The sequence below is a fragment of the Bacidia gigantensis genome, assembly GCF_019456465.1.
Source record: "Bacidia gigantensis strain McMullin 20006 chromosome Unknown contig_34, whole genome shotgun sequence".
In the NCBI taxonomy this organism is placed as follows: domain Eukaryota; kingdom Fungi; phylum Ascomycota; class Lecanoromycetes; order Lecanorales; family Ramalinaceae; genus Bacidia; species Bacidia gigantensis.
In genome coordinates this window covers 356,640-381,045 of record NW_025408610.1, presented here as the reverse complement: position 1 = coordinate 381,045, position 24,406 = coordinate 356,640, and the positions used below count along the sequence as shown (strand labels likewise).

Below are 24,406 nucleotides of genomic sequence, written 5' to 3'. Positions count from 1 at the left end.
GATGCAAAGCCTGTGAACGAATGTCTGTATTAGTCAGCCAGGATGCTCTTCCCACATGTGCAAGGCCACTTCCGACAGCCGGCCAAGTTGTACCCCACCCCATCAGTGTTGAGGATTTCATACCATATCAGCGTGGTAAACAGGATAGTGAAATCCTAGGCTGTTCAAGGATCAAGTTGTAGCTCTGCGGACGCCTCATCTGGCCATAGTAGACGCGAATTCCAGTACAGGGAGGAAACAGGAGCAGTCAGCTCAGGCGGGTTTAACCCCCTATGTCACCTGGCAAGCTGCACAGAGTATGCATTTGACAATCCATTTACTGCCTGAATTAACCTAGCACCTCCGACGGGCTTATTAATGCTCTCTACCCCCTGGTTCATTCAAGGCAATCGGTATCGTAACGCTCATCAACATGCCGAAGTTCTCAAAGCCTATTGCAGAGACGCTGTTGATCAGACCTCGTATTGATGTGAGTTCAGCGATTCTGCTGTTCTACTCCCTGCAAACCAATCGACATCGAGAGCTCGTCAGGTTTATCACACAAGTAGGCCAGGAACTAGACAACCGGAAGCTCCCAAAAGGCTACACCCAAGCACTTCAAAGAATGCGCGACCAGATTGTCAAATTTGAGTGAGGTAAGATTCATTGGTTTTTCATCGCGGATATCGAGGATAGGCCGTCCATTCAAAGCTCCCCATAAGCCATTGCAAAGGACTGCTTAAATGATGCTGAAATCTTTTACATTATTTTAGCAGAGTCTGGGCCAACGATGATCAAGGTGGTTCTAGAGTCTTCAGTGACGACTATCTCAGGGGATTAAGCGTATAACCATAAGGTCATCAAATTCGAAAAATGGGCGGAATACTAATGCTGTCAACATAGAATCTCAAGATCGTGAACAAAACAGAGGTGGCGAGACTCAAAGCCAGATCAAATCACCTGAATTTGGTCATTGTGGGACTTTTCTTGCGTTCACGCAGCTCGTCAGGTGAGCGCTTCTAACGGCCTTCGTCAACGCATGAACATCCTACGTCGAGCTGCTACTCCACGCCGAAAATGTAGCCTCAATGGAGAATCAAACACCGCATTAGCTTCAGAAGTCTGCTGCCAGGCTGGAAATTCAAATATTTCTAGCCTTCGTCTCAACAAGATCAAAGAGGCAGAACTGCAGCTACATAAGCTTGTAGAGCATGTAAAAACGTAAGTCTATACAGTATGTGCCATATTTCAAGATACAAATACTGAGACTTGGTCCATTCCTTAGTTTCACGAAGTTTAAGCGCAACAACATCAATACAATCTTTCGCTCCCTCGGATGCAAGCAGAGACGGGCACAGAGTGAAAAAGCGAAGCTTCAAACAACAAGAAGCATGATAGAATAAGGCTTTCCGAAGCCTTGGAAGTCATCATTGCAGCCATCATACGACACCTAAAAGGCGCTTCTCGCTCTGGGTATGAACGACAATTACCATACGTACCCACAAGACAACAGCCCACGGCCAGGGAGCCAATGCCACCGAAACGTCACAGGCGTTCTCGCATATACCAGAGCTCTACAACCAATAGCGGAGGCCGAGAAAAGCAACAGAAGCCCATTCCTCGCAAGCACCAGGCCTGCAAGCGACCGGACAGGACCCAAATTCTTTCGCAACTGCAGGAAACCCCTCTACAAAAGATTGACGCGATCCTTGTTAGAATCGAACATCATGACCACCAAGCCGAAAACAGGGATACCCAAACAGAACAAAGCACCATATACCACATCGCAAGATCGAGCAATTCTAGACGCTAAATTCCGACGCCTTCTAGGGCGGGAGTGAGCAACCTTTCTCCGAAGCAGGCGACGAGAGAGAGGTTCGTGGCCTCCGCCCTTCTCCCCCCCCCCTTCTCCTCCCTTGGCCATGGTTAAACATCCCATCCCATTTCTCACCCACCACGACACGACACGATAGCGCAAGCAAGCGCGACCCGTCCGCACCGTACCGTGGTAAAATCCACGTACCAAGACTGTCCAACGCGACCAGCGTAAGGAGGCTATCCTCTAGATAGCTGGGATGTTTGATTGAGATGTGGTACTGGATAGACGAAATGGTTCTGGTGTTGTGGGATAGCTTGCTGTGCGCTGTCTGTATATAGCGCCATTCGAAGTGTTGGGAGGTTCATAGCGAGAAGGTAGGAACGGGAGGAACGGGAGGGACGTGCAGATATCTGTGGTGGTGGTGGATGCTTAAGGCGTGATTGAGTGTGGTGGCTACTCTTTGAGAGGGTTAGGTGGGTAGAGTTGGTCCTGGCCTATACAGGATAAAAGGAACTAGGAAATGAATTGGACGAAGTTGGTGGCTGGCCTCGTGTTCTACAGGAGGAAGATCTGGGATCGTGGAGAAGCAGGAGGAGCAAACATCAATTGCCTCCACGTGCGTAGTTATACATGTCTATGAATGACATGCTCCCATCGCCTACTCTTGTCATCTCGATTCCTTGCAATATCACAGAGCCCGTAGGCGCGTGCTTTCCTCCCCCATTTCCCGCCTCGAATCCCACTCACTCACCACCGGCGCCATGCTGCGCAAAGTTGACCTCCCCCCACGGCTCAAACCCTGCTGATTCATCATCTCCGCTCTGCTTATCGCGCATCCCGCCTTCTCCACTCTCGCCGCCGCCGAATTCACGCCATCCACCGACTCCCCCACGCTTCCCCACTTTGCCAATCACTCCGCCTCCAACGACCGCCACAGCCTCGCCACTTTTCTCATCCTTACTATTCCCAGCGATTCTCTTCTCCTTCTTGCTAGGTGTTCTCAGCTCCTCCTCATCGCTCTCGCGCTCGCGTTTCTTTCTGGGCGTCGCATTGGGCGTGGCAGAGGCGGAGGTAGGCTTATTACGAGAGTCGCGTCCACTTGAGGCGGGGCTGTTAGGCGTCATGATCTTGCGGCGAACGCGGCCCCAGGCGGATTTGGCAGCTTGTTTGGTGTTGTAGTTGAGTTCGCGCTGCATGATGTCGTAATCTACCTGTGAGACGGCGGTGGTATTAGTATGATTCGTTTTTGAGGCAGAGATAGGTGGAGATCAAGTGAGAGGATTACGGCGAAGGCAGGGCAGAGGGTTCGTTGATTGAGCTTACTTTCAATCCTCCTGGATTGGCTAGGCATTTCTGGATCACTTGTACCGAATTTTCTTGCTCGTGGCTGTTCAGTTCGGTGATAGCCATTTTTGCAACGTTAATCGCGAGAGATTGTACTACGGACTGAGATGCCGGCGGAGGTGGAAGATGTGCTGCGTAGCCTGGGGAGTAGTGAGAGGTAGAAGGAAGCGCTGGGATGAAAGAGTAATTGCGAAGAGGAGGAGAGCTACAGCCGAAGGAAATTGCGATTTCTTATAACACCTTTCTACCCCACTTTGCGTCATAGTTATCGAGTGTTACATCTCGGATTCCTGCCATCCACTCTGTGATTTATCGTCGAGAATGAATCACACTTTGAAAGAAAACCCTCGGGCGATAGGTGAAAGGCTGAAGGCACTGCAAGAAAATCAAGAGCGTCAGATTGAAAGAACTTGCCTCTCCGAATCTGCTCATCATTCATTCACTAGGAAAGGTGAAGAGGGAACGAAGGGGAGAGAAGTGGCTCACCACGCGGAAGGCGAAAGGTGGTGGCCCAGCAGTATTGGGAAATTACCTGCAACTTCACAGCGTTCCCCTCGAAGTCTTTACTAAGTGAAGAAGTAGCTCACGAAGTGAAGCTGCAGAAAGATGTGACCTGGTATCGTTAGACCCTCAAAGCTGCATACGCTTGCGGATAGGTGCATTAGATTGGCTCTTTTTCGTAAGGTTTCGAAAGAGTGAAGCGCTATGGCTGATTTGGATATCGTACCAATGGTATGATTGTCCTTGCATATAACGTACCAGGAGCGAAGATGTTGTGTTGGTGGGCATATGCTGAGGAAGACAGTGATGAGAAGATCGCGGCGACGAGGATAGCGCATGAACAAAATCGGAAGATCTCCCGATTCAAGGTGAAGGTTGCTCATTTGATCGGCCAACTTCCACACCGCGTATCATCTTCGGCCATATCGGAAGCATTTTGCTGACAATCCCACGGTTTTGCCCCCTCCGCATTCCCCATCAACGTCATTGTAGCCCCTACCCAAAAGAATGATCGCTCTACGTATCATACCCCCTGAATATTCCTCCTGCCTCTATTCTTGCCTTCCAGTGTAGCTTGACTCCACTCCACCATCCCTACATCTCCTTTTACTATCAAATCACCACCCCTCGTTCCCCCTTACTCTCTGAAATCTCTCATAGCGATCTAGCGATTCCTTCGTGCCATGATTTGTAGCCGCCTTCGCCTCCTTGAGTCTTGACCCTTCCATTGCTCAATATGTATTGCCTTACAGCTTCACCTCACGACAGCCTCGACCTCACCTTGCGGCCCCACCCCTGGCTCCCAGTTTTCACGCATTTTTCATTCCTGCCTCAGTCCAGTACGTTCCCAAACACCGCTCCCAGTCAATGACTATCAGTAATAGGCTCGCTTCTTCCTTATCTTTTACCTCCCCTGTCACTTATATTGCAGCCTCCTCCTACCCCTCTCCTCCAAGAGCCTCGTTTTGAGCACGTCTCCCTTTTCCCTACGCCGTTTCTGCAAGCGCCCGACGTATCTTGCGGCACTTGGCGACCCTGCCGGCTTCTCCTCCACTCCACTGTGTCATCTCTTCAGTCTTCTGCTCCGGCATCATTGTCTCTTGTAGTGTATGACCTCCTCCCCACCTGAACAAAGTCTGAATGATCTAACCTCTTAACAAACAGTGTGAAGCGCTTTGCCGTTTGCTTCAAACAATCTTCCCAGAATAACTGGCGCGTAGCCCAAGATATTGATTGATCGCTCATAGCGTCGTTCACTCCCATTGATTGCCCTCCCAATGCTTATGCCAGGCGCTCCGCTGTTGCACGAGACACGGCGTGTTCTTGCACGGCACCCAGCCTAGCCTGATTTTTCAACCCACCTCGCTTCGGTCTCATCGCATGTTTGGGCCTACCATCTGCCCTAAAACTTGCGCTCCCCCCTTGTCTTTTAGCTGTGAGATCTCGTCCTTATAGTCTTTTCCAGTCCCTCGTTGCCCAACTTTTGTTTCAGGGTTGCGCAGCGTGTGGAAGTTGATGGCAGGGATCAACATCGTTCGCAATAGCAGTAGTCTTTCTCTCCACCACCACCTGGCCACTGTGGTGCAGATCTGGAAGTCTTCAGCGGGGTTGAAGTGGAAAGTGGCGGTGAAGACGATGGAGGAGGATGAGGAGGAGGAGGAGGAGGAGGAGGAGTTGGGAAGTAGGAGGCATGGCGTAAAGACCTCTTCAGGATGCAGGCCTGTGCTGCGCGGGACATCTCAATTCGCGATCTTGGGCCAGGGCCAGTGCCAGGGACCCCAGCGTCAAGCATTTTCGATTGACTCTCCGACAGTTGGGAATGGCGCGTCTTTGGCACGAACACGGCATCACGTGCATCAGCTTCGCGTCGATAGCTTGGAGGATCGGCATGCCCGCTGCTAAGAGATGGGACTTTACACCGGGGTAGGGGTTCAGGGATAAGAATGGGCCCTGTGAGAAAGAAATGGGCAGGCAGGCATCAAGGCGTATAGGGTTGAATATGCGATTCAAGACGCCGTTGGACTGCTCCATCAACAGGTCTCATTGGAGAAGAGGCACCCTCGTAGATAACGAGCAAGTTTCCTACGAGGGTGAACGACCTGCCTTACAGTCTGCGACGAGCGTACGGATTTAGGGATAGAAAAATATCAACTACTTAAAGAAGGGTAGGAATGCGCATTGGCTTCCGGACTTTCTATAGTGATACCGCTGGGCCGGCGATACAGGCACAGCTTCAGGATCAACACAGCCGAGGGCAGGGAGATTTGCAACAAGGATGAATGAATAGGACGCTTGCTTGAAGACTTTGTAGCAAAGCAGAAGCATATAGGATTCAAAACTGCCCGTTCATTAAGAATGGAGACTACGATTCGAATTAACCATCACCACTTCCAGCAACACCTCCACCCTCGGAACGCACATCTTCCTCGCATGCTAAATAAACATCGCAAACGCTCAGCACATATCCCCATCAATCGCTACTAAAGACTAACACACCCACTCGTACGCTTTCGCAGTAGCCCAGGCTCGAGAAACTCGCTGTCTCAAGCAGCCATAAAACTCCCATCCCCACCCAACCAGTCGTTCTTGCATACCACTTTCACTATCACTAACCCCCCCCTCCCCCCTTCTTTCTCCCCGCTCGTAGGAGATTGCATTCCCACGGAGCTCACGGCCATCGAGATACTGATTTGCCCACGATGCCATACCAATGACCAACCCCCCTTCTCTTCCCCGCCCGCAGAGTCCAAGCTCCACGTGACTCACGATCACCAAGACACTCATTTCCCTACCCCGACCAGCCACCCGGTGCCAACAAATTCAGATGCACGTGGAACACACACAACCCCTCTCGCTGCCATCCTCCTCCACCGCACACAAGGCTTGCTTCCGTTCGGTTCCCTTTTCCGTAATTATTCCACGCCCTCCCCCCTCCTCCCCTTCCCTTCCCCCCTTCCCCCCCTTCCCCTCCCCCCCATTTCCCCCTTCCCCCTTCCTTCTCCTCCCCTCTCCCCCTACAAACTCCGACAAGCCGGGCTCCCATGCGCCTTCCTACACCCCCCAACCCCAGCCTCACCCATACACTCCACCGCCGACTTCGCACACCACATATTAACCTGCAGATCCCGATCGAGCGGGCTCTTGACGCTATGATGCGCGCCGAGACAGTCCTCGTCTCTGCAATTCCTATCTTCCACACACATTTGTGGGTTGAGACGTGCTTCGAACTCTTCGCGTTTTCGCTGTTTGCTTTTGACGGGCCAGGAGGAAGGGTTGGGGGGATTGGGTGAGATGATGGGCTGTAGGTGAGGGCGGACGGGAGGTTGGGATTGGGGTTGGGGTTGGGGTCGAAGATGAGGAGGTAGGGTTGAAGGCGAGGGGTCTGGTGTCTGGCAACTGCCCGGATAACGTCCTTGGGCGAAGACTGCTGCGGCTGGGTTGAGGGGATTGTGTGACCCAAGCTTTCTCTGATCGATCTTTCCATCTTGTTTGGCGGTTGAGTTTGAATCTGCACTGCTCTATGGATTTCGACCTCTGGCATTTCTGGTTGCCTTACTGGTGATGCCACGTGGGGTTCCAAGGCCTCTTGCTTGGAACAGCTCCGCAGTGGAGAACTGACCATGCTCAGGTGGTGCATGCTCCGTCTTTGGGGCAATAATCGGCGGTATGGAGGCGTTGTTGGAGGTGGAAGTGAGGAAGGTAGGCTTGGAAGATGATGACGGATGTGAGGAGGGGCGTAGAGCTGAGTTATGCTCAGGTAGTGCATGCTCTGGCTTTGGAGCAGTATTCGGCGGTTTAGAAGCGCTGGTGGATGTGAAGATAGGGATGGGAGGCTTGGAAGATGATGACGGATGTGGGGAGGGTTGTAGAGTTGAGGGATGCTCAACATTGTCGAGTCTGGCACGGTTGCTTTGGAGTTCGACTGCTGGAGTGGAGACGGGTGTTACTGAACTGAGCGAAGCTTCAGACCTCAGCCGAGTGTCTTCATGCCCCTGAGGAACTTTGGACTTCAGCGATGATCCGTGCAGCTGTCCACCACTCGACGAATTCTTTGCGTTGCCAACCTCATTTGGCCTAGTAACGGTCGTACTCTGTCCCCTTGCGATCGGTCTATGACCCCCCGCCATCAGTAATTTGTCGGTAAAGCTCATTGACGATCCCTCTTCTTGAGCCTTTATTGGCCTTGAGGTTCTTGCATGGGGCGGTACAGATTTTGCGGATGCTTTGGTGCTTGGCCCCGCATGTTCTTCTACTTCAGGAAGAGTGGACGTTTCCAGCTTTCCGTCAGCGGCAGGTCGACCAGTGTGAGTGGGGACATGCCGATCGGGATGACGGAGGTTGTTCGTCGGCGCACTGATATCCTGCACAGGACGTTCAAAGCGGGCATTCGGCTCACGGGAGTTGACGGGCGCTGTCTCCTGCGTTGTGCTCGTCAGCAGACTCTTTTCATCCTTCTGCGCAATCTCCTGAGTCTTGACGGGCTCTATATGTCGAGAGGGAGACGGAGGTGCCTTTGCTTTGAAAAGATCTTCGTTAGACATGTTCCCAGGGCCAGCGCTTTTTGCGACACTGTGATTGACGTCCGGCAGATACTGGGCCCTCACGGCATCTAATGCATTTGCCGCTATTGCTGATCGAGGCTTGTTACCCACAAGCTCTCTGATATTAGGAATCCCTAGCATGTTAGTTGTGGGATCGGCACTCGTCTCGTTCGAAGCCGAGATAGGTCTGCAAGGCTCATTGACGGTTTCCTCAATGCGTTTCGACACTTCTGCCGGATCAAGTCTCGTATGCTTCTCTTCTTCTGGTGAAGATGTCGACGGTTTGTCGATAGCATCCAGTAAGCACGGCTCCTCAGGAGCTTTCTGGTCCGAGACACCGATTGTAACCGGTGACAGGGGTGTAGTACTCGGGTTTAGATAGAGGTCCGGGAATTGTGATTGACCTAATTGATCTCCAGCTCCATCCTCTCCTCCTTGAGTCACTCGCGGGAGGCCTTCTTCGGCGGGCGAATTTGCAGGAAGAGGAGGGCTTTTCGAGGATTGAGAGGGACTGGGTGAGTCTGGACAGGCAGGGTCCGTAGGTTCGGCTGGTGAATCGTGACGGACAATTGATGTAAGAGGAGCAGGACTGTCAATCACTGAGGTAGGTGCAGGTGTTGAAGGGACGGGTGAGGATGAGCGAGGAGAACAAGCGTCCTGTGGCTTGAATATTGGTTCGGATTCCTCCTCAGCGCCTTCTGTAACCATTTCCTGGAGAAGGCTTGTGACCCTTCCTTTCCAGTGCTGGAGCTCCTTTTTGTACGTCCTCGGTAATTCTTCCAGGGACTTCACCTCCGACTGGAGATTATTAATGTCTCCGCGCAAGCTAAGTGCAACTCCCTCGGCTTCCTCCAGCTGCCTCCCATGATCTGCCACTAACGCTTTTCGTTGGTTTTCCTCTTCCCTCAGTTTCTGACGAAGAGCTTTAATAGCTGTCTTTCGCCCGTGTAACGTTGTCTGATCACGAGCTCGCAGCCCCTTAGCATCCTCGAGCTCTTGGTGCATACCAAGAATCTCTCCTTCACCTGCCGCTATGCGCTTTTGTGCGGTGGCAAGGGCTTCCTCGCCCTGGCGACGAGCTTCACGCAGTTCATTTTGCAGACTGCTATTGCGAGTGACCAGACTGCCGTTCTGAATGGCGAGTGCCTTGATATTGTTATTTGCCTCGGCCATGGCTTTGTCGGCATCTTCTTTGAGAAATTTGACCTCTCGGTCCCACAAGGCGCGTATCAAAGCCTCGCTGGTCTCGGTCCGACGATGGAGACCTTCCAGGTCTTTGTTGATCTGGACCTGGTTTTCTAATAGGACATCTGTGTCTTCCTGCATCTGAACCTGGATTTCTATTCGCGCCTCCAGATTTTGCTGAATCTGGAAGTCGCTGTCGACTTCAGCCCTGAGGGCTTGCTGAATTCGGACTTGATGTTCAACATCGCTCTGAAGTCCCTTGATTACAGTATTCCTCGCAGCCACCACAAATTTCAAAGCAGAGATTGTCGCCCGGTAGGTCTTTTGACCTTTCTTGGCTCGGCATGGTTTTTTTCGGCGTATGCAACACGCGAGAATCCCGAGCGTTGTTGGCCAAGATGTCGCCGTCGGCTGGCCTCTGTTGAGGCTGCGATCGAGTCACCAGAGGATAGTACCTCTGGCGAATCCCTAGATGTTACGGCAATCGTTCTGGGTAGGGTGAACAGTGATCCTGCCACGAAGACGATGATCAAAAAAACCAAAATGACGCAGAATTGAAATCGTCCCATGCCCTCCACAATGAGCATGGTGACTGCAGACCCCTCGATCGCCCCCTTCGCTGATGTGGTCAGGGTAGCTGTCACTAGATGGCTCGACCGAGTTGGCATTGGCAATGCCTGTGAATGTGGCATCTCTCTCGCAAAATATCCTCTGACGCTGCTAAACAAAAATTGCACGAAATCCTCCATAGTTGCTTGCATTCTCAAATTTCTGATGACTGATAATAGGCAATATGATTTGAAGCCAATGATGAATGATGTAGTACGCTTGAAAGCTAGGTAGGTGGTACCTGTCTGGATGGCAGGACGAAAATTGTGGTATTTGTAACGTTGGAGAAGAATTAAGAAAGACTGGGACCCACAAGACTTGAAAAAGGGCGAAGTGGCGAGGGCGTCTAATCTCCCGCTGGGTTTACTGCCTGACACTGGCTGAAGAAGTGTGTGAACACATTGGCAACGGCCAATACTGAGAGGCCACCATTACCGTAGCCCCACCGCCACCATGAGCAACCGACGATTGCCTATCTATCCGCCCTCATCTTGCCGACTTGTGCCGAGTGTTAACTGGGGCAATGGGAAGGGGGGGGCGCTGGAGAGAACAGTGTTGCTATAAGTGGCGAATTTTTCGTATGCCAAGACTTTTGGGAGGGACTGGTTCGTGGGAGGTATGAGAGCAGGGGGAGGAAGGCTGGGATTGATGCTCTTGTACGAGCTTCTGGGCGCGCTGATCAAGCAGGTGGAAAGCTTTGGGTTACATTGGGAAGAGGGAGGTGCAGCTCGCAAGGTCTTGGAGAGAGCTGAGCAGGCCAGGAGCCAAAAACACGCATCGGGTGGATCTCCTGATTCCCTGGAGAGATGAGGGGGAACCTTCGCGCTCTCAGTGTTTGAGGACACAAGTATACACGCCTATTTGCCCCGTAAATTGGAGATCCCGTAGACCTGAAGCACATAGAGCGTCCGTGGGTGGAGATGACGTGGGTAGAAATTGAGGTTTTACAGGAGCCATACTTCCCAGGCAAAGGACGCTGCATCAAAGAGGCACTTCCCACGAATGGCCTTCCGCCTTGACCTGGCGAATGATTCCCCTAGAACAATACAAGAATAGATCAAGAGAAATCGTTGGAAGGCACAACCCGCCATATGAACTTGCGCAGAGATATCCGTCTCATCATTGAGAGTGCTTCTGGTGTAGTTACCAGCAAGCCACAAGCGTTGGATTACCATTGTGAACACTCACGCTTGTATTCGGTAGTCCTGCATCGATTGGGCGGGCCATCTGTTGTGACTCGTGAAACACGACGCGTGATTGGAGTGGTGAGCGTACTTTTAAATAGCTGACGGCGAACGATGTGCTGTCGCAGTATTATCTTTCTTCTCCAGACCTCCTCTTGGGCAATGTAGTCTTTGACAGAAGTAGGGGATACATGGTTCGGGCATTGTTCGCCCTTCCAGGCCTTGCACGGCATGCTTCAGGCTCAAGATTTCTTCTTCTGAATGACTTGCGACTTTCTCACGTTCCGTGGAAGAAGAAAATGAATCCAACTTGAAGCGGCAATCTGCTGGTATTCGTGTATTTGTCGGCGTAAGATGGTAAGACATGAATAAATATCAGGGGCCATTTGATGCGACCAAGAAAGCTTCACAGGCCGTCGGTAAGTCTCAACGAGGGATCGGGTGTTTAGGTGTTCGGCGATGTGGAAGAGCGCACATTGAGGCGGGCCAGTGCCAGTGACGTCCGGGTGGAGGTGGACTGGCGTGGTATGTTGAAGTGGCTCAGAACCGCTGCGATCTTCCAGCTCGTGACTTTAGGAGTCTCATGATATCTGGCTTGAGATGACCTGGGCGACGCTGCAAATTCTTGAGCCACGCCGAGCGGATTGATTGTTTCGACCATCCTTTCATTGGCATTGCGAATGCGACATTTTTGGGTATATTTGACGATGATCTGAGGGTATTGAGAATGAAAAAGTATGTTCGGAGGATGCGGCGTTCTCCAGTCCTTCAGCGTGATTATTGTAAGTCTTTAGGCAACAATCCGCTGTGCTGAGGTTACGACGAATATTATGGGAGAGCTGCGTCGGAGACAATTGCCGGCTGTTTCAAATCCGTAGTACTGTTCTGTATGCCAAATGGCTATGATACTGGCGTCCGACAGCCCCCTTCTCCCTAACGCACCTCAATCGTCCTTGACCCGGTGCTGTCGGTGGTGACTCTGGTGAGACCAGACCAAACTTGAACACCTCCGCATACCCTTCGAGAGTAGTTCCATGTCTGCCCTGTGTCTTCATCTTTATGTCTTTCAATGAACCCCGATAAAGGTAAGATGTCTGAGAGGAAATTTCACTTTGAGGCGAGGCATCCTGCACTTTAATTAGAACAATGTAATATTGATCAACTCAGAGATCGCTCACCTCTTTCCCTGCGCAATGGGAGCAATAGCTCGTCTCTGCGCCCCCATGAGAAATGATTGAGTCAAACACTTCGTCCAAATGTGTCCATGCCCTTCGAGGGCCGATTTGTGTCTTCATTCGAGCCTGCACATTCAATTTTATGCCAAATCAGAAATCGCGTTTGATGTGAGGGTCACTGTGCTCTGGTCAGAAGAATCTCACGGGTGTGGATTATGAGAATGCTCACCTCCTTCCTTTGCGCCGCCGAGAGACTACCCTCCCCGCCTCTTCTCTCTCTTCTCCCTGAGAACAAACACACAGCCCAGCCTGCCTCGCAGCGTTGGTCCCTCACATCCCAGCTTTGCATTGTGGTATATTATGCACTCCGTGATCACCGTCTAGACAGGAGTTGCGGGGCGCCTCTTCCTAGCCACCAAGCGGCTACCCTCAGGCCGCTGGACATAGCGTATCGTAAATGGCCCAGAGCGATTGAAGTGTGGGGCGAGGTAGATGCTTTGCAGGACAACACCAACTCGGCAAGAGTAGAGGTGCGGGGGTATGATTGGGTGTGGGGTGGTGTAAGGTGTGGTGTGGTAATCTAACATCAGTAGGAGATAAGGGATCTGGGGTCACTAAATTCTTTGTCTGGTAGCTATCAGGAGGTAGACTTGATTGCTCACGGACATATGAACAATGGAAGGAATGATTGTTTTTGCTGACTTCTCTGCTCCCTCGGAAAATCTATTTTTCCGGTCCCGCGAGGAAAAGTGCATGTTCGTGCCCTCCACCCCGCGCTCCAGCTTGCGATCATCAACGAGAGCCAGCATTTTGACCCTCCCATCACATTTGCCGTGCAAAAGTAGTAACGGCTAATACTCAATTCACTGCCTCCACCCTCCATCCTCCACCTTCCACCCTCTTCCCTTCATCCTCCAACCACGCTTGTTCGCGCCCGCGAACCCTTGCGCGAAGCTCCACCAAATCTACCCAGAAAGAGGCTCAAGGCCATCTACAACGCGTCGCCTGCCAGTTCGAAAGTTTTGGCTGATGCGAGAGAAAAGACTACAGCGCTCTCAATCGCAGTACCGAACTACGCGGAGGTGACCGCGGCTGTGACCGCGTGGATCCAGGTCGACAGGACGTTGGGCATGACGATCGTTACTTGACCCTCCGACACAAGGCCTTGCTAGCCACTGCAACCATTCGTTCAAAAGACCATACATCGACCAGGCCAGGGTGTTCATACCGTGATTGTGATGAGACTCTTCGAGGCTCGCAGCTGGCAAGGTCCAAAGGCATCGTATATGGGCAGAACCAGGCCTGGCATAGAAGGGTAAATCAAGACGTGATCACACGATGTCTGCTAGGCTAGCCAAAGCTCTCAGGACTGCACGTCGATTTCAGATTCTTAAGTGACTTCACACCTTCCACTTCAATGTTGGTTAGAGGCAGATGCCATGCATACAAGAATTCAAAGTAAGGACCAGGCAATATATCGATCGAATTGGATCAGAAAGTGCATCGATCATACAACAGCTCTACCTAGCTTCAGCGGCAATGGAAGTTGGCATCGAGCCTTCATCGCTAGCCTCCGCGTATAATAGCATATCTTTCGTGTCAAGCCAGCCAGTCTATTCTGATGGACACGATCCGAGGCGCTGCTAGCATCAAGCTGACAGGCATCCCGATCCTCCTATGGTTCTCAGTTATTCCACTTGCATTGGTAATTAGACTCAACGATAAGAGCCACCTACGCGAGGCCAGCGAGACTGCCTCCCAAGTCGGCGCCGGCCTGCCGACGATACGACTTACAAAAGGCGTTGTCGCAAGTAGACCCATAGGAAAGAAGTCTCCGTTGCCGATGATCATCAAGTCTTAGCAAATCTGGGGCCAAGTCAAACATTAGGTTGTCAATGAAGCTGAGGTCCAAAACGCCAAGCCTGTTCTCGCCGACGAGCTTGTTCAGCTATGAAGAATATCCATCGACAAGAATGGTGATTTGAGAGGGATGCATCTCAGTGAAATGCCACAATAGCACCAGTTGCGTAATATATCGAAGGGTTCCTACATGAATCACGCCGACATGAAGACAATACCATTTGGTACATATAATCGCCCAGTGTTGCCGAGCATCGATGATGGTGGAAACCTATCGATATTCGACGACCATACGACAGTAGCAGCATTACCTGCTCCTTGCGCACCCACAGTCCCCCACGTCCAATAGTCTCTTGCTTTCCCACCGGGCTCGCAATCTCCTATTTGTATTCTCCACCTTCTCCTCGCAGTCCCATCGGCCTCCATATCCAGACTCCCCTAGCTCTTTGTCGCCCGTCATTGACCAGCCAACCCGATTCCCCCTCCAACCTTACAGGAACCTGTTTTTCTTTCTCGCCCCAAATGCCAAAGAACCTTCTCCCAAGCCTTTCATCCTCTTCCCATCCATTTCCAAGCCACAATGTTTACTCTTCTCCGCCTAACCACCGAAATCAAGACAAGACAAGGACCATCCTAATGATCCTCCCGGTAAATAGGACTCCTTCGCGCTCAGACAAGGAGAAAGAGGCTAGCTATGCAAGATACAAAAAGTGAATTCTCATTGTCGTTTTTATTGTTGTTAGCGATCCTACTAAAGATTCTACAGCTTATTGATCCAGGCTGGCATTATTGCCCACCTCCTCCTCCCCCTTAAGCTCAAGGAGCGATCATTACGTTAGGTGTTCCTATTGCAGTCTCGGTCTTGATGGATCGGAGCCAAAGGACAATCCTTAGTAGGCGAAGCTACATTTAGTAGCCAAAATCAGTGCTGACGTTGATAGTGAGGAGTACGAGCAACACTCGCCTGATCATTTATTCTTCAAACCAGTTGTCACGACAAAATCTCAAAGTGGAAAAACGGAAAGGCCTGACTTCTTCTCTGCGAAAATGAGTATAAGGGATATGTGAAACAGTGGTTTTGCCCTCACAGACAACGAGTTCCTGTCTTTGATCAGCCATCTGCCTGCGCTGCAGTCCATTAATCTGTCCAATTCTCCAAAGCCGCACGCATGTCAACGCAGTCTGATCTCTCCATTGCGTCGCAAACACCATCTGTTATAGAAACTAAGACCCCGGTAGTCGGGGAATCATACCCACCAGCTGCACCAAATCCTACAAGAGGGTAGCAAGAAGGGCACCAAGGTCAGAAAAGCTGCCAGTACGAGAATAGCGCCTGGCATTCGCCTCCAGCCGCAAAGCACCCAGCAAAGGCAATGAGGTAACGAGAAGCTTGTCCTCGAATCTGGGCTAAGAAGAAGGAAGCTCAATAGCCGCGAACACGGAGATCGAGACCCCTTCCCCCTTTCCCCCCTTCCCCCTTTCCCAATATATGACAGATATTTTGCAAGGAAAGCAAGTAGATTCTCGCGCCAGAGATAGAAGAAGCGGAGAACGGGGGGAACCGTCCCAGTGAGTCCGCCCCCTTGGTACTTCCCTGTCTTTCTGACATAGGCAGGCGAGTAAAGCGAGGAGCACTTGCGCCCTCAGGAAGGAGCTTGTAAGGCCAAGGCAGTCAGGTGATCGATTAGGGGGTGGGATTTGTGTTCTGGGAGATCTGCTCTAGGAGTAAGGGGGGGGGGGGGGGGGGGGGGGGATTGTGGGTGGGAGTTTATAGCGACGATGGGGGCTTTGGAAAGTCGAGTTCGCGAGTTAGGTCGTCGTTTGGTGGGGGGGGGAAGGGGGGTCGAAGGCAGGGTGTTTGGGTGGGGGGTAGGATTCTTGGAATCTGGGTGGGGGGTGGTCGGGTTGTTGTGCGCCGGTGAGATGGCTGACTGGCTGTGGTGTAGAGCAGCTCGAAGGGACGAATAGAAGAGGGATCTTCGCCCTCGATGAAGAGAAGGGGGGAAGTGGTAGTAGACATTCGGCTTTCGATTTAGAAAAAAAGTCTCTAGAGACTTTTTTTTTTCGTTAGGCATTTTGATTGTTGGCATGCATCTAAACCCGTCACATTTTCTGTATGGTCAAATGCTCGTAGGGCTGGGAGCATAGCAGGTCGTGCAGATTTAAAGAATATTTGAAATATTAATTATATTAGCAGATGCATTCGAATTGAACGATGAGGCTTCTAGAGGAAACGAAGAGAGTCAGCCGAAGGAACCCTTCACGAAGGGGGCCGGCTAGTGGGGAGGTATTGTTTAGAATATACACCTCCAATACTGCTAGTGATATGCAGAGTAGCTCAAAGGGACGCATAGCAGGAGTACTTTCTTAGAAAGGCTTACACCTGAGAGTGACTTCGCCGTGGGCGTGGCAGTAGGAGATAATGCTTCGAAAGTGGAAGAAGGATAGTGGGAAAGAAGGTCGAGGTTTTTGCGGGGTGATAGAAAGAGGATAAAAGACCACAATTCTCTGGGGATGAGTCTGACAGCGATGCAAGATGGGCAAAGTATGTAATAGGTCGTTTACGCGACGTCTTTATAAAAGGAGTGATATGCACTGACAGTCACGACGTCTGCAGTCGATAAAGTCTATCGCTATTAATCCACTAGTAAGACATACCCAAAGGTTATCTGTCATCCTTCTTTAAATCTTGTAACACCGCTTTCTTATCCCTTAAGCGACACTTACAAAGTGAAGCTTCATCGATGAATACGCTAGATGAACGAGTAGCTCGTTCGGACCCTCGTGTGATGTATCGATGAGCGTGCTTTAGTCTACTGGCATATCGGAATGAATACGCTGTCGTGCGAAGGGCCTTAGCTTCAGCAACTTGAAGATGTACGGAATAAATCGACCTCATTCGTTGGTTGCCTTATGGAATCTGAGGCTGGCGTGAAGGAAGGTCGTTCAAGCCTTGCCTACAATGTTTATGTAGCTATGAGTGCTATTTCATACCTCGGCGGCGAGTAGACGACATTGCTACATTGCCCAGTCGCAAGTTTGGAGCTGCTGCATTAAACATGCTACGAGCTCGTTAGACCTTTGTATCCAGAGATATCGTTTATTTGCTTCAAGCGCATCGGGGTCTTTGCAACGCCAGCCCGTGGCTCAGTACCACGCTTCTCAATTTCCTTCAACGAAAGAACCTTTCAAGGATGATGAGTTCCCCCTAAGATTCTTCACTCGTCAAAAGTAAGAAATCTCACACAAGCATCATCCAATTTCCATAGTGTGCGCTTTCCATGAAACGCTAGGGTATGCGAAACAGAAGTTGCTAGTTAATATCCCGCGTCGCGTATACTCAACTCAAAGAATCGACAATATTGACGTTCCGTGTCATTCGTCACACCTCGAGAAATTCTAAAGTCGCCGGAGTTTGGACATTCCTCGGCTTCGTTTCGGGACAGTTAAATTTCGTGTTCAAAGGACGTAGAGTGTTGGATTGCGGTGGATAAGTAGTCCAGCCATGATGCGATTTCGGATGGGGGAGAGGGGCGGCGATTCTGCGAGCAGGCTTTTCAAGGAGATGCACAGGATCCAGGAGAGGTCGAGGAGCCAGGATGGTGTAGATTACTGATAGTCCAGCTCAGTGGCTCCTTTTGGAGGACTGTGGGGTTAGAGATGAGGGGATGAGGTGGGCGAGGTAATAGACATTCCTACCTTGGGCATACTGCCTTTTTGGATGGACACTGATCTAGCGTTGAATTGACGTGGATAGCAAGGTCATTCACAATACTTTGAATCCTAGAGGCTGAAGCAACAAATTCTCGCCGTTTCATATCCGTGATTATACGTTTCGACTTTGCAAGGTCTGCCGTCTGCACAAAACACGAATGCGGGTCGGAAGTCGGAGTCGGTGGTATTAGCGCAGGATTATCGTCATCTCCTAGGGGTATCATTTTACTCTATGTCACCCAGTCCGCTTTACTTATTATGTGTTCCGTCAATTCAATTCTTTTCTTCCTTGTCATTTGTCGGCTTGGGTAATCTTTCGACGAACATGTTTGTACATTCTTCTCCAATAGCAGTCGTGCTGGTCACGCTGCTTTCATTCGTTACTTCTCGACCTCAAAGCCTCTCCCAAGGGCAAGATACCGGATCGAGCCTCGAGTCTGGTACATTTCCTGGCTCGAACCTCAACAGTAGTCTTACTACGAATCCCGATCCAACACCGAGCAATGGTTTAGTAAACAACACCAACACCAGTCCCCAGGCGGGCCCCAGCACAGCGTCAGTATCTAGCTCGCAGCCAGCGACAAATATGTGCGGTAATGATCAGCAAATTATTTTGGACGGCACGCTGTGGCTGGTGGCTAACAGTATGTATGGCGCCGGCTTGATGCAAGGGACCTCTTGCACGAACTACGACAGCATCGATAGTTCTGGGGGAGCTCGCGCGTCGTATGGGGCAGCGAGACGCACATTCAGAATGTACCCGATACGTAGGTTTTCTTTCCTTGCCCTTGCTTATCTTCGGTGGTTTAGCTGAGCGACTTTCTCGCAGCGAGAACGTTTGCAAAGGGTATGCGAATGTAGCCCTCACCCAGGGCTTGGGGAATCCGATATCTAGCATCAATTCGATTCCCGCAACTTATCAGGTAAGTGCAGCTCATTTTCGCAAAGTAAAACCCTCGGCGAAGATACAGTCCGTGCTGAACCGACCGACATAGTGGACTCGCACCAATACCTCCCCCTTTAAAGGCAACATCTGCTTCGATTTCCTCCTGGGTCCGAAGGGCGACTCGACCTCCCCCGCTGCCACAGAACTTATGCTCTGGCTTGAGTGGGAAGGGGATCAGCTCCCAATTGGATGGGATGCTGGGCCAGCAGCAACTATCCCCAACCTCTTTGGTACTTCTTGGAAAATATACGAGGGAGTTAATCATGGGATGACAGTGGTAAGTGATTTCGTTCAATCGTTTAAGGAACGTAGCTAGGAAGGCCATCGCAATAACTGACTCTGGGTTACTCACAGCATAGCGCTCTACCAGACACGCCCTTCTCGGGCTCTTTCAACGGTGATCTGAAGGATTGGTTCCAGGCCCTAGTCAATCTCGGAAAGTTCTCGGATGGGACCTTTGTGAATATTGGGAATGCGGGGTGAGTCCCTCCTTGTGCTTTGTTGTCCCAATGCAAAATCAGTCGCTGATACCGTGAAGCTCGGAGATCTTTTGGGGCGATAGCGTGCTCAAGGCAGAGCTGGGCGTACAGATTAATCTGGCCTGAGCCTGAGGGCTGAGATCTGCGTCTCTAATTCTGAATGGCTGAGATAGGGGCGGATGTTGTCGTGACGTGGGGAAGGGTGATTGTTGTTAGGGTTGTGGAGGACCTAAAGAGCGGCAACAAGATGAAGATAATTGTGTTGCCGCCGAAGTTGCATGCTACAGCGGCGAAGTATATTCAGCTCAGCCTTTGAACGCCCCTCTACCGACCGGCTCTTTGCTTCCGAGCAACTCTACATGAGTCTATCCAAGGCAGGCTTCAATTACGCCGAGCTTTTCCAAGACAAGGCAATGCTGTGGAGACTCGACCATGCTGTGGTGACCGTGTCCTCAACACCCCAACCCTCCTTTTCGATACGCGCATGCACGCATCCAGTATCCGTTGATACAAACTTCCAGAATTTGCTAGCTGACTTCTCATATCCAGGAGATGGTCGTTTAGGAAGTATCTATCTGCCCATACGTGTTGATTGTGTCAGAATCAGCATGAAGGACCCCAAATCTCCTGTCTTGGCCCTCACAGCTGATGCCAAATTGACCTCAGCAGTTAGGACCAATCTAACTGGCGATGTGAATCTGGTTGACGGGGCGAATGAGCACATCGAAGTACAGATGGTCGAGCATGCCACCTGTTCGTGGTGTGATGAACGCTGCCATGGTGCTCTGAGAACGCCTGTTTCACCACATGCCCTGGAAAGATTTTTCTGCTGTGTTGAAGTCCAAGGTAATGGGATCCAAGAATCTCGATGGGATATTTCATGATGAGCCGTTGGACTGTTTCATCTGCTTTTCGTCTACAACCTCGATCGTCGTAAGCATTGGCCTGTCTGCCTACGCTGCCGCCAACCAATACATCACGAGTATAATCGAACAAAGACGTCAGCGCGGTCTACCGAGCTCCGTCATTCATATCGCTTTCTTTACAGGGTTTGGATACATTTTCCGGCGCGATGCGGAGCATACCGAGACCATTCACAAGGCGATTCTTCCGCGATTTGAAAGACAATCGGAGACGGGTCTATACGAGATGCTGGCCAAGGCCATAACCTGCGGACGACCTGGTTCAGGCGAGACGGCTAAACTCATCACCGGTATCAGGACAGTCTTCCAGGGCGAATGGCGAGACGATCCTCGGCTCTCTGGCTATAGCGGCCAGCAACAGCTGCAGAATGATTCCAACCAAGAGCAGGATGCTGTTCAATCAGCCCGTCGATCTCGATGATGTTGGCATATCTCAGTATCTCGAGCTCAACTGCTACCGCATCGAAGAATACAGAAGGTCTGCGACGATGTTACGCTCTTGTGTCGTAGTTTTGTAGACAGCTGGATTGAAGATGGTTTTTGCGATGTGGTGAAGGAGAAAGGGTTGTGAGATGATGAAAATATTGCGACAAACAAGACTTACCTTTAGGGGCTTCGTTAGGGAGGGCCCCTTAGAGGCTGGGCGATAGCGCAGATATTAGTTTATTGTGTTCCATGACCCACCGTAGAGCGAAAGCAACACTCACCGTGAGAGGTTACGCAACCAGGCACTGTGCGAGCTTACGCATCTACCTACTGTGGCAGCCCATTGACACCATCCGCGGAGAAACAATCTTGACAGACCTTGAGCTCTACATTGACTCCAATCTTCATGAAGACCTTGCCCTCAATCAAATGCACCGTGCTAGCATCGGTGATCCACGAGGGACGACCAATGCCGCACTCTCAGCGTCTCTGTGAAACGGGCAGTGGACGAATTCCGAAATTAATGCCAACATCATATGAGCACAACGAGGGAAAGTGAAGCTGAAAAGAAGACCCGCAGATTCATATTGCGCTTCACAGGCGATTCGGCGAACATTGAGTACTGCACGCGTAGATTGCGTCCTCGGAAAATAGTTTCTCCCTCCGAGATTCCTATAAATCTTCGACTTGCTATTTGTGTCTTCTCTCCATTGTACCTGCTAACTCGCAATCTCAACTTATGCTGTGTTAGCTTGTTGACTTTGAGTTTCACATCCGGGCTTTTTCTGTGTGACACCTAGTCATCGAATGATTTCTTCTAGCTTGTGATGCCAATGCGCAAACGTGTTTGCTTGCGACGTGATTCACGAGGCTTCATTCGGAGTGTTTGTCTTCAAGCTCATTCATAGAGTCAGGCAGTCACCTCCAACAATGTTTCATTACTGATATCCTCGCTGATAGTCTGAGAACTTCTGCGAAAGTGCTCAAGCCCATTGGGACAGCTAATTTAGCTAATCAAAGCACTCGGAAATGGAGGAAACGGCGGATGGGAGGCAGCCCGTGGAAGACTTGAGCAGCCATACTGGCGACAATAATTCAGTGCCATCTTCTGACTATGGAAATGTGGAGCTTAGAAATGAACCCAGGACGAGTGATGCTGCTACTCAAGACCAAGTGGATAGCCCCGAACAAAATGGTCCTCTCGAAGGTCATGAGATATTAGAGTTGATGATGCCAACGTTCTCTGGGAATGAAAGAGACGAGTTTGGCAGAGCATCAGTCCCTCCCCACTTTCTCCTCCTCGATCGCATATCAGAAGGTCAACAACCAGCCAGTCGAGCCCAGCTACTCAATTTACCTGTCGAGATCCTAGCTCTCATCGTGGAGAAAATTCATGCCGATGCGCTACCATCACTTGCCTTGGTCAACAGTGACTGCAGGCAATTAGCTCGTTCGCGACAGTTTGGATGCCTGCTCTTAGATTATAGCGACCGAACAATGCACATTATCCAGAAGCTGGATTCAGAATTTACAGAAAGAACAGAGAAAAACGGCCTTCCGAGTAAGCCTGCCCTCGGGCCATGCATTCGTCGCATAACGGTGGCTACTCACCCCGGATGGCTTTCGCACCGTCATAACATCGGACTCAGCGAAGAGTTCCGTGATCTACCAAGAGCTGAGCAATCCAAACGACTGAAAGCGGCATGCGACGTCTTTTTCGGTTCATATATGCCGATGGTGGAGTCGCTGGTCTCTCATCGTGCGACATTGCCCCACCTCGAACGTCTCTCGTTGACAGATCGTGTGACCTTACGACCAGCATTACTCAACGCTATAGCCAATTCATCAGTCCAGCAGATCAGTCTTGATCGTCATTATGTCGACGAGGACTTCATGGTTGCTCGGCCCGTTGCCCAGCCGTCTGGATCGTGGCCGCTCACCACTTTGCACCTCGAAGTTATGCCATCATTCTTCATCAAGTCCAAGGCACTCCATCTCTCTAAGTTCTGTACCAGCATACTACAGATATGTGCGCCGACACTGGAATGCTTGACATGGGCAGACTGTACCAATCAGAAATTCCAAGGGAATCTCGCAGGCATGATTCCCAACTTCCCGGCATTACGTTACCTACGGCTTACCTACCTTCAACTCGCCGACGCGTTGCTCCTCGAAAAGCTCGTTACTGACAAACTCAATAATTTAGCAATTAACACTTCGGCAAGTCCAGCTATAGAGGAATTCTTTGAAACTCGTAGCTGCATACCCTCTTTGAAATGCTTTGTCTGGGCCAACTTCCCTGGGAGGATTCAGTCGCTCGCATTCTTGGAAGCCAACCCGCAAATCAACACACTCCATATGACGTATCAACAGCCTGAATGCGTTCTCAATGATCAAATCTTGCCTCTACTGACGAGCTCCTTTATGCACCTGACGTCACTGAGTCTCACATGGGATGCCAAGAGCATCTCTGCTCATGCTTTGGAGGTCATTTCCCACATCAAGACTCTATCCCAACTCCGCTTGAGTGCTGGCTTCCAGGCTGGCTGGCGCCACGACTGGCTGATTGATCACAGCCTAATGCGAAGCAAACTTTCACACTTACCACTCCTACGCAAGCTTGCCTTCAGTCGAGACTCGTATAACGACAACCTCTCGTTAAACTGCGAGAGCTACTACTCTTCCCGCTGCATCTTGCTGCCAGGATCGTATGACATAGCTTACGATGATGAGTTTGAGCGTGTCCACCGGCAACTAATCTTAGCAGAGGCGGAATCGTATACATCACAAATGCCAACGATTGAGTGGTTGTACTTTGGCCAGCTTCCCATGGCGGTTGAGGACCCCCGAAAGAAGAAAGGAAGCCGGTTTATAAGATTTCTTACGGAGGAGAGAGATGATTGCTGGACGCTACTAAACCACATGTTTGGGTGGAAAGATGTACTTGAGGAATAACAGCGATGATGATAGAAGACCTAATAGGTGAAGAAGATTGTACTATGATTACTCTGACAAGCTAGTCTTGCGTTCTAACGGCTATGATACAAACTCAAATTTCTTTGCGGCTCTTCTGTTGTTGTCTAAACCCACTACAGCTCTTCGACTGCGGCCTTACTCATCCTGTCAATGATCAAACGGCTGTAAACCTAAACCATTCACAATTCAAAATTTGCTCCAAAAGTCTTAAGCGTTCATAACGACTCAACATCGACAACGACTAGCAGTAATGGCACTAAAGGCATACAAAGTGTGGGCACAACTAATGTTGGCGTCGGCGATACAAAAAGTCTACGCAACACAGCCAGCATAGTCAGTACAGGAGCTGAAGCAACCAGTAGCGGCAGCGAATCAGCAGGCACCGAACTCTACGTCTCTTATACTCAGTACGCCACATGTCTTCTCCCACCCTTCCTGAAATCCTGCAACTACAGCAACAGCAGCGCAATAAGCTCCTCCAATTGCGTCACCTCCGCCAACGCCTGGGGCGGCGTGGTAGTACCCTTACAACTATCTTCCCATGGGAAGATAGTAGTCTTACACCAATAGCGTGTCTTACCATACAAACGCCCGTCCCACGATTCCCGCAGCGTCGACTAGAACGGTGCGCAAATTTCGGTCAGCGGAGCATCGACCAGCGATCCATCCACAACATTCATATTTTTGTGAAGATCCTGACTCTTCTGCTCCTTAGGAAACTGAGAGAAAAGAAGAAAAAAAGATA

At 50.7% G+C, this 24,406-nt stretch overlaps 5 protein-coding genes across 5 annotated transcripts; 3 read left to right on the top strand and 2 right to left on the bottom strand.

The window, feature by feature from the left end:
• Positions 1–2,541: 2,541 nt before the first annotated feature.
• KY384_000038 (uncharacterized protein) lies at positions 2,542–3,208 on the bottom strand (the record flags this gene model as incomplete). Its single annotated transcript, XM_044808576.1, has 2 exons — positions 2,542–3,009; positions 3,122–3,208. 2 exons carry the CDS (start codon positions 3,206–3,208, stop codon positions 2,542–2,544), a joined length of 555 nt encoding a protein of 184 aa, XP_044665728.1.
• Positions 3,209–7,161: 3,953 nt separating this feature from the next.
• On the bottom strand, positions 7,162–10,037 carry KY384_000037 (uncharacterized protein; the record flags this gene model as incomplete). The annotated part of the gene is made up of 2 exons (XM_044808575.1): positions 7,162–9,468; positions 9,825–10,037. The coding sequence occupies 2 exons, from the start codon at positions 10,035–10,037 to the stop codon at positions 7,162–7,164; spliced, it is 2,520 nt and encodes an 839-aa protein (XP_044665727.1).
• An 8,199-nt stretch (positions 10,038–18,236) lies between these two features.
• Positions 18,237–19,173, top strand: KY384_000036 (uncharacterized protein; the record flags this gene model as incomplete). Its single annotated transcript, XM_044808574.1, has 3 exons — positions 18,237–18,555; positions 18,722–18,834; positions 18,907–19,173. 3 exons carry the CDS (start codon positions 18,237–18,239, stop codon positions 19,171–19,173), a joined length of 699 nt encoding a protein of 232 aa, XP_044665726.1.
• Positions 19,174–20,143: 970 nt separating this feature from the next.
• Positions 20,144–20,830, top strand: KY384_000035 (uncharacterized protein; the record flags this gene model as incomplete). Its single annotated transcript, XM_044808573.1, has 2 exons — positions 20,144–20,653; positions 20,735–20,830. The coding sequence occupies 2 exons, from the start codon at positions 20,144–20,146 to the stop codon at positions 20,828–20,830; spliced, it is 606 nt and encodes a 201-aa protein (XP_044665725.1).
• Positions 20,831–21,714: 884 nt separating this feature from the next.
• KY384_000034 (uncharacterized protein) lies at positions 21,715–23,640 on the top strand (the record flags this gene model as incomplete). Its single annotated transcript, XM_044808572.1, has 1 exon — positions 21,715–23,640. One exon carries the CDS (start codon positions 21,715–21,717, stop codon positions 23,638–23,640), a length of 1,926 nt encoding a protein of 641 aa, XP_044665724.1.
• Between the last annotated feature and the right edge of the window lie 766 nt (positions 23,641–24,406).